The sequence below is a fragment of the Coregonus clupeaformis genome, chromosome 9 (genome assembly GCF_020615455.1).
Source record: "Coregonus clupeaformis isolate EN_2021a chromosome 9, ASM2061545v1, whole genome shotgun sequence".
NCBI lineage: Eukaryota > Metazoa > Chordata > Actinopteri > Salmoniformes > Salmonidae > Coregonus > Coregonus clupeaformis.
Window position 1 is genome coordinate 5,652,480 of NC_059200.1, and position 10,324 is coordinate 5,662,803.

The window sequence follows — 10,324 nt, forward strand, 5'->3', positions numbered from 1 at the left end:
AATTTTCGCAACACCTAAGAGCATTGGAGCGCGATGCCAAACTTCTCTGCTGTTTTGGTCCGTTGTAAGTGTGAAGCGAACTTGTGAGCATGCGCAGATACTGTGTGAGAGCAAAGTCTTGCATCTCGCCCAACTGCTCGTGCAATGTCATTTAGCTTACTCTACCTTTAAGCAGGACCATGTACACTATGGAAACAAGGCTCTACAGGGATAATTTTTACATTTAAGTCATTTAGCAGACGCTCTTATCCAGAGCGACTTACAGTTAGTGAGTGTATACATTATTATTATTTGTATTTATTTTTTCATACTGGCCCCCCGTGGGAATCGAACCCACAACCCTGGCGTTGCAAACACCATGCTCTACCAACTGAGCTACATCCCTGCCGGCCATTCCCTCCCATACCCTGGACGACGCTGGGCCAATTGTGCGCCACCCCATGGGTCTCCCGGTCACAGCCTGCTACGACAGAGCCTGGATTCGAAACAGGATCTCTAGTGACACAGCTAGCACTGCGATGCAGTGCCTTAGACCACTGCGCCACTCAGGAGATAATTAACATAAAAACACTGCCACTCAAGAAGAATCACCTCGCAGGCGCTCATCCAAATGTCTGTTTACACAGTGTGTGCATGCATGTCTGTGTGCGTGCGTGCATGGATGTGTGTTTATAATTGTGTGTATGTGTGTCTCCAGCGTTCCTGCCAGCCCCAGTCCTGTATGGTACTGCCATAGACACCACCTGTATCATCTGGGGAAATAAATGTGGGAGGAACACGTCGTGTCACTACTACAACATGGACCTCTTCAGACAGAGGCAAGAACCAACAGATATACCTGCTTCCCGCACTGACTCACGCCGCCATGTCAGCCATATCAGCCATATCAGCCATATCAGCCATACTAGAAAGTATTTGAGATGCGCTTGATTTAGCATAGAGCACTAATGGACCATTTTACCAGGCAAACTAAATCAAACACAGTTCAAGTATTTAAAAGTATTTCCAATACTGTATTTCTTAGACCCAGGCCTGTTATAGAGTATAGAGAATGTCTGATATTGACAAGTCCCACTCTCTTCTGTGTGCAGGTTCCTGGGTCTGCAGGTATTGTTTGTCTGCGGAGCGTTTGTCTGCTTCCTGCTCTCCCTCCTGGTCCTGAGACATAGGGCAGGAAAAAAAGGCCAGCAGGCAGGACAGAGATACACTATGATTAACAGAGAGCAGAGTCCAGACAAGAACACCGCCTCAAAAGAACAGCAGAGCATGGCAGCATGAGAGAGGCCTGATAGAGAAAGAAAGAAAGAAAGAAAGAAAGAAAGAAAGAAAGAAAGAAAGAAAGAAAGAAAGAAAGAAAGAAAGAAAGAAAGAAAGAAAGAAAGAAAGAAAGAAAGAAAGAAAGAAAGAAAGAAAGAAAGAAAGAAAGAAAGAGGAACCGAGAAATAACTGAATTGTGAGCTGAGTATACTGAGGGAAATAATGTATCAGTCTAGTTCTATCCCTCAGAGGGTCATGATGAAGACTACAGAAATGAGAGCTGCTCCTTAGCATTCTCTCTCATTGAGAGTCCATCTCTTACTGTGTGTGTCCTGTTGGCCAATGAGCAGTGCTTAGAAAGTGTTGGGGAAGCTACTCTGAAAATATAGTTTGGAAGCTACCAATTACTTCACACTGGAAGAAGTTACGCTATACTAAAGCTACCCTTAAGAAAAATATAGTTTTATTAAACTAAAGTTACTTTACAAAAGGAGTTCACAATATCCAAACTACTTCGTGAAAATTATCATATGTAAATCTCGCAATGTCATAGACTACAAATTGCAAGAACACATCACTTTGGGGTCATATGTCAACAGAATGTGTAATTTAGCCTACTAAACACAAAAACGATGTTTCAAGTGAGAATTAAGTCCTGTGTGGCTCAATTGGAAGAGCATGGCACTTGCAAAGCCAGGGTTGTGGGTTTGATTCCAATGGGGGACCAGTAAGAAAATGTATGCATTATGGATAAGTGTGTCTGCTAAATGACAGAAATGAATTAGGCAGGTGTGATGCAGAAAAAGAAAGGAAATTATTGCCTACATCACCCATATTTTATTTTTGCAAAACAGTAGTGTGGAGTTCCAGTAGTTAGCTACACCCCTACATGCAAAAAAAAAAGTAATTAGGTGTGCTTGCTGAAGGCAAAGCACAACTCTAGATTTCTTACATACTCATACTCATATTATTATTATTATTTGATTTCTTTAGCCCGCTTAAGAGCTTAAACGATTTAACACGAAACCAACAATGTGGAAAAAAGGGCCATAGTCTTGAATGGAAAAAAAAAATCTAAATTCTAGACCTATCTCCTCTTTCACTGTTTAAGCTATTAATTCCAAACCAACGTTGAGATGTTCAGACTGGCCCAAATTAGATTGCTTATCAAATGATGTTTTTAAACAATGTATACTTTTTGACCTATAACGATTTTAAATGTGCATAAATTAACATGGGTTTAAATTAGAACCATAGGAATACAGAGGTAGCTTTTCAAAATGGACCAGTTCCTTGGCCAATTAAGCTACAAGACCAACTTTAAAACATTCAGGCTATCCCAACTTCCAAATCTTTATTAACTATAACTACATATATTTGCATAAATTAACTCACCAACAGTAACTCTTGAACCGTTCAAGCTAGAGACACCAAACCAACTTTCACATGTTCAGGCTATTGTAACTTCCGATTCTTAAAAACATTTATAAACGATAACTATTCAAATTTGCTACATTTGCATAAAATACCTCACCCACAGTAACTCTTGAACCATTCAAGCTAGAGACAACAAACCAACTTTCACATATTCAGGCTATCCTAGCCTATCCTATGCTTTTCTAGTTATCTACTGAAAACACTACCAATATTTGAATTTAGTTCAACTACCACTAAGCTACTGCAAAAGGTAGTTAAATTACTGGTTGAACTACATAGTTCACTAATCCCCAACACTGTGCTTACAGCAAGTACACTATTACTGCTCCCAAACTGACTGTAATAATGTGTATGGCCAGTGCTGTATCTGAGCCATGGCACGTTTACTATAGCATGTCATTCTCTGGGACCAGTCTGAGTGGTTCCCTATCCACTGATACAGGATCAGATATTTTTCTATACCTCTTATGGTTAAGGTTAGGACTTGGGGATGATAAGCTGCTATAAGCTGATCCTAGATCTCTAGAGAGTAACCTCTACCTATAGTGAGTATTACAGGAGCCACCTGATATATGAACTGTAGACCAAAGCTGTCAGACCAAAGAGAGCATTAGAAAACCAAACTCACCAAGCCAATGCTCTTCAGATGTTGGTTGTATTTATACCATTTTTATATACCATATATTTTTCTACTGATTTTTTTTAATGCTTTTTGTCTTTTGTAAACAATATAAAATGGTGAATGTATACTTTCAAATACATTATCATTATAGATTGAGTAAGCACCTTACATTTATACAACTCCAATAACATATAATGCTTAAAATCTTATCCTGTGAATTAAAAAATATATATATTTTCATGTACATTATATAAAGTGGGATTTTTATTTGATGGACAATTCCACACAAGGCATCTGTTTCTCCATTGCTCTTGTCATGTAATGAGTTATGGTAGGCAAGCATTGTGAGTTCAAAGGCCCTTTCCAAACAGGGAAAAAATAATGCATGTAATGAACTAATGAGAACCCATTTGACATGGAAGAGGGCATTGCTCTCTGAGGGGAGAGAGAGGAGGGAGGTGGAGATGGTGGGGGGATGTTGTGATAACTGGGCCAAGCATTTACAACTGCCATCTTGAGTGATGATATACAAGGTTAATAAACTCTATCAGCAGACATGTTCAGGCCTCATCTTTTTACCGCAGAAAAGGTTGTGTCAAGGAGTCATGCCAGGAGATGGCATGTTTTTAATTTATAGAGCAACTGTGTCTTGCTGACTTACTGTCTTACACAGGTATGGGGTGACACAAGCTGGTGCATGAACGATTGTGTGTGTGTGTGTGTGTGTGTGTTTGTGTGGAGTTGCTCAGATGGGACCTGCCAAGACCTCCCTAACAGTGATATATCTTATATCTGAATGCACCTGAATCTCACAATATCAGAGTTAACATCTGTGTGTGTGCGCGAGTGTGTGTCTGCTGGCTGGCTCTGAGTGAGTGAGTGAGTGAGTGAGTGAGTGAGTGAGTGAGTGAGTGAGTGAGTGAGTGAGTGAGTGAGTGAGTGAGTGAGTGACACTCCCCTGCGAGGGTATATAGGTGCCTCCCACCCTTTTCCTACTCAAGGCTCTGATGAAGGCGATTCATGACGAATTGTAAGCCTATTGTTTGTTGGTCCCGTCAATATATCCATCAGATTTACACAGAAACAGAGTGCTCCTTTTTCTTTATACTCCCGGTTAGTCACCAGTTAAAGTATCCTGGGGTAAGGATTTTTGGGGGATAAATTAAATTAAATTTGTATACGTTTGTATTACATTTACATTTACATTTTAGTCATTTAGCAGACGCTCTTATCCAGAGCGACTTACAGTTAGTGAATACATATTTTTTTTGTATTTTTTTGTGTATTACTTATGCATATGCATAAGTAATTGAACGTATACACATTTAATTTATCTCTGACCCCTTAATGACCAGTCAGTTAGTCACAGAGGTGTCTGTCAACAGTCTTCGAATAATTTGTCAGAAGTCTCCTCTTTTGTCTATGTACACAGACTAACCCTTACCTCAGCCACATCTCCCCTTCTTTTATCACATTGTGAAACTGCATCTCATGTCTGTACCCTGCTTCCTCTGTGTATGTGTGTGTGTGTGTGTGTGTGTTTTCTTACGAAAATCTGACCCATATTGCCATGAAAACATGAAGTTGTGAAATGCTGAATGGTTTAATGCCTGAGGTTAACCGTTTCCACTGACATTGAACAATCAGGGACTGATGTCTTCCAGGCATGGCTTTGGTTGTATTTGTTCTGGGAAGGGTTACCGTGACCACAGGAATCTCTTCCCAAACTTTGAACATTTATTTCGAATAATTTCATACAAGAAACATGACTCAATGCAAACATACCACATACACTGCACATACTCCTCATCTATGTTTAATTTGAAAGATAATCTGAAGTACAGAGAAGAATGAGAAGACTATATGTGACCCGTTCCAGGAAGCTAGGTGTATGTCGCACGTCACTACTTCACAGGAGAGGCATTTGAATGTAAAAACTTATTTTTTAAACAAAATGCGTTTTGGGGCAGAAATGCCTTCTGGAACATGTGAACTTTCATGTGCCTTTAATAACAAACTTGTATGCCATCTGTAAATACAAATACAATTGTAAAATTACGAGCCTAGTTGGTTTAGCCACGGAAAAAGACAGGAACCTTTCCTCTAGCCATGATTGGCTGAGATAATGAGTGGGCTGGACATGCCGATAGATTAGTTCGGATTGGTCTGCCATGGAGCATGCTTCTGTCTATAACATGAGCTGCTCAGTATGTGTAGATAATCCTTTCTACCGCACCTTTTTTGAAAGATATCATGAAGAACTGCAAAAGTGTTGCTACTGCTCTCAACATTGCTGCCCTGAATTTAACAGGCGCTATCGACAACGTTCAGTGGGAAAAAGTTGTGATGGCCTACTTTCTGGAGGACGATCGTGCCATGCTGACTCTCTCTGATTCTGAAAATGAATCAGACGATGAGGAAATCTCTGATTTAGGTAAAAACAATATAATTGAACCAGACATTGTAGTGTCTTCTGATGATGATCAACAGTGTTGTTGTCACAGAAGAAGTGGACCGAGTTTTGAAATCAGTGGAACGCCCGGTGGAAGCAGAGTATGATTGCAAATGCGGTCAGAGTCAAAAAGAGAACCCAGAAGGCTGTTGTATAAAACACCTGTCTCCGGAATACATCTTCAAACTAAGGTCAACCATGGTATCCATGACAGAGAGGGAGAAGCGTTCATCCATGTATACGGGTAAGAGTCTAGCTACATTTTCAGATATTATACGTTTCCAATTTTTTTAGAAAGTTGTTTTCATTGCAAGATAAAGCGTACTGTTAGCTAGCTAACTAACGTTACGTGTAAGAGCTGTGTTGTAATATTATCTGCATCTCAGAAATCCATTTGCATTGCTAGTTATAGCCTAATGTTAGCTAACTAGCTAACATTGAACCTAACTGGTTAGCTTTAGCTACCTGCAGATTCATGCATGGTGCATGGTAGTATGGCTTGGGAATATGGGTCTAGATAAAAGACTCCACTATGCAAGTAACCATTTCACTGTACTGTTTACACATTTTACATTTACATTTTAGTCATTTAGCAGACGCTCTTATCCAGAGCGACTTACAGTTAGTTTATTTTTCATACTGGCCCCCCTTGGGAATCGAACCCACAACCCTGGTGTTGCAAACGCCATGCTCTACCAACTGAGCTACATCCCTACACTTCTGTATCCTATGCATGTGACAAATAAACTTTGATTTTATTTTATATAGTGTGTGTTTACCAGAGACGGTAACGTGAAGAACAACATGACCTGCACCAAAGTCAGATTAGGATGCAGTGAGGGAAAAAAGTATTTGATCCCCTGCTGATTTTGTACGTTTGCCCACTGACAAAGACATGATCAGTCTATAATTTTAATGGCAGGTTTATTTGAACAGTGAGAGACAGAATAACAAAAAAATCCAGAAAAACGCATGTCAAAAATGTTATAAATTGATTTGCATTTTAATGAGGGAAATACGTTTTTGACCCCTCTGCAAAGCATGACTAAGTACTTGGTGGCAAAACCCTTGTTGGCAATCACAGAGGTCAGACGTTTCTTGTAGTTGGCCACCAGGTTTGCACACATCTCAGGAGGAATTTTGTTCCACTCCTCTTTGCAGATCTTCTCCAAGTCATTAAGGTTTCGAGGCTGACGTTTGGCAACTCGAACCTTCAGCTCCCTCCACAGATTTTCTATGGGATTAAGGTCTGGAGACTGGCTAGGCCACTCCAGGACCTTAATGTGCTTCTTCTTGAGCCACTCCTTTGTTGCCTTGGCCGTGTGTTTTGGGTCATTGTCATGCTGGAATACCCATCCACGACCCATTTTCAATGCCCTGGCTGAGGGAAGGAGGTTCTCACCCAAGATTTGACGGTACATGGCCCCGTCCATCGTCCCTTTGATGCGGTGAAGTTGTCCTGTCCCCTTAGCAGAAAAACACCCCCAAAGCATTTTTATTTATTTAAAGCATAATGTTTCCACCTCCATGTTTGACGGTGGGGATGGTGTTCATGGGGTCATAGGCAGCATTCATCCTCCTCCAAACACGGCGAGTTGAGTTGATGCCAAAGAGCTCCATTTTGGTCTTATCTGACCACAAAACTTTCACCCAGTTCTCCTCTGAATCATTCAGATGTTCATTGGCAAATTTCAGACGGGCCTGTATATGTGCTTTCTTGAACAGGGGGACCTTGCGGGCGCTGCAGGATTTCAGTCCTTCACGGCGTAGTGTGTTACCAATTGTTTTCTTGGTGACTATGGTCCCAGCTGCCTTGAGATCATTGACAAGATCCTCCCGTGTAGTTCTGGGCTGATTCCTCACCGTTCTCATGATAATTGCAACTCCACGAGATGAAATCTTGCATGGAACCCCTGGCCGAGGGAGATTGACAGTTATTTTGTGTTTCTTCTATTTGCGAATAATCGCACCAACTGTTGTCACCTTCTCACCAAGCTGCTTGGCGATGGTCTTGTAGCCCATTCCAGCCTTGTGTAGGTCTAAAATCTTGTCTCTGACATCCTTGGAGAGCTCTTTGGTCTTGGCCATGGTGGAGAGTTTGGAATCTGATTGATTGATTGCTTCTGTGGACAGGTGTCTTTTATACAGGTAACAAGCTGAGATTAGGAGCACTACCTTTAAGAGTGTGTTCCTAATCTCAGCTCGTTACCTGTATAAAAGACACCTGGGAGCCAGAAATCTTTCTGATTGAGAGGGGGTCAAATACTTATTTCCCTCATTAAAAATGCAAATCAATTTATAACATTTTTGACAAGCGTTTTTCTGGATTTTTTTGTTGTTATTCTGTCTCTCACTGTTCAAATAAACCTACCATTAAAGTTATAGACTGATCATTTCTTTGTCAGTGGGACAACGTTCAAATTCAGCAGGGGATCAAATACTTTTTTCTCTCACTGTATATGCTAAGGACTAGATAGTGTATTTTTACCAATACATTCTGCTTCTACACATGAATCCTTATAGAGATGGGTGGGACTAAGGCTTAAGAGGGTGTATACGATGCTGAATGGTGAATGGGTGTAGACAAAGAGCTCTCCAGTAGGTGTACCAAAACATTCACAGGCCATTTTCTCAAAAGTGGGGTTACAAGTTTATCAACTTTCAAAGCAGAATTACTTTCCCATTGTTCCTCAACTGCAGTATATGACATAAAATTTTCTAGCTTTGAGTGTCTACTTTTATCCAATTTAAAAACTATCCCAAAAAAAATGACAAAGGGAAGAGGGTTTTAGAAATGTTTGCAAATGTATAAAAAAAACAAAAACAGAAATAAGTTATTTACATAAGTATTCAGACCCTTTGCTATGAGACTCGAAATTAAGCTCAGGTGCATCCTGTTTCCATTGATCATCCTTGAGATGTTTCTACAACTTGATTGGAGTCCACCTGTGGTAAATTCAATTGATTGGACATGATTTGGAAAGGCACACACCTGTCTATATAAGGTCCCACAGTTGACAGTGCATGTCAGAGCAAACACCAAGCCATGAGGTCAAAGGAATTGTCCGTAGAGCTCCGAGACAGGATTGTGTCAAGGCACAGATCTGGGGAAAGGTACCAAAACATTTCTGCAGCATTGAAGGTCCCCAAGAACACAGTGGCCTCAATCATTCTTAAATGGAAGAAGTTTGGAACCACCCCGGCCAAACTGAGCAATTGGGGGAGAAGGGCCTTGGTCAGGGAGGTGACCAAGAACCCGATGGTCACTCTGACAGAGCTCTGGAGTTCCTCTGTGGAGATGGGAAAACCTTCCAGAAGGACAACCATCTCTGCAGCACTCTACCAATTAAGCCTTTATGGTAGAGTGGCCAGACGGAAGCCACTCCTCAGTAAAAAGCACATGACAGCCCACTTGGAGTTTGCCAAAAGGCATCTAAAGACTCTCAGTCCATGAGAAAGAAGATTCTCTGGTCTGATGAAACCAAGATTGAACTCTTTGGCCTGAATGCCAAGCGTCACGTCTGGAGGAAACCTGGCACCTTCCTTACAGTGAAGCATGGTGGTTTCTCAGCGGCAGGGACTGGGAGACTAGTCAGGATCAAGGCAAAGATGAACGGAGCAAAGTACAGAGAGATCCTTGATGAAAACCTGCTCCAGAGCGCTCAAGACCTCAGACTGGGGAGACAGTTCACCTTCCAACAAGACAACGACCCAAAGCACACAGCCAAGACAATGCAGGAGTGGCTTCGGGACAAGTCTCTGAATGTCATTGAGTGGCCCAGCCAGAGCCCAGACTTGAACCCAATCGAACATGTCTGGAGAGACCTGAAAATAGCTGTGCAGCAACGCTCTCCATCCAACCTGACAGAGCTTGAGAGGATCTGCAGGGAAGAATGGGAGAAACTCCCCAAATACAGGTTTGCCAAGCTTTTAGCGTCATACCCAAGAAGACTCAAGGCTGTAATTGCTGCCAAAGGTGCTTCAACAAAGTACTGAGTAAAGGGTCTGAATTCTTATGTAAATGTGATATTTTATTTAATTTTTTTAATAAATGAGCAAAAATGTATACAAAACAGTTTTTGCTTTGTTATTATAGGGTATTGTGTGTAGATTGATGAGGGAAAAAACAATTTAATCAATTTTAGAATAAGGCTGTAACCTAACAAAATGTGGAAAAAGTCAAGCGGTCTGAATACTTTCCAAAGGCACTGTTTGTTTTGTGTTAGTACTGTAATTTGTGTTAGTCCCCTGTAGCTCAGTTGGTAGAGCATGGCGCTTGTAACGCCAGGGTTGTGGGTTCGTTTCCCACAGGGGGCCAGTATGAAAATGTATGCACTCACTAACTGTAAGTCGCTCTGGATAAGAGCGTCTGCTAAATGACTAAAATGTAATGTAAATGTAATTTTGTTTCCCAGCACAATAGCTAAGAAAATACCATCCAAGAGTAAAATGTATTGCCAAATCAACCCAACCCTTTACTGGAAACAGCTATAGTATGTCAACTCTATAAAGTTATACAACTCCCTCTATGGTGTCAGACAGACAGACAGAAATAC

At 41.1% G+C, this 10,324-nt stretch overlaps 1 protein-coding gene across 1 annotated transcript in view; it reads left to right on the forward strand.

The window, feature by feature from the left end:
- LOC121573606 (solute carrier organic anion transporter family member 2B1) overlaps positions 1–1,334 on the forward strand; it is a 30,168-nt gene extending 28,834 nt beyond the window's left edge. The window contains exons 14-15 of the mRNA XM_041885710.2: positions 698–818; positions 1,092–1,334. Coding sequence (XP_041741644.1) covers positions 698–818; positions 1,092–1,278 — 308 coding nt within the window. The 3' untranslated portion in view covers positions 1,279–1,334. The remainder of the gene's footprint in view (positions 1–697; positions 819–1,091) is intronic.
- The last annotated feature ends 8,990 nt before the right edge of the window (positions 1,335–10,324 follow it).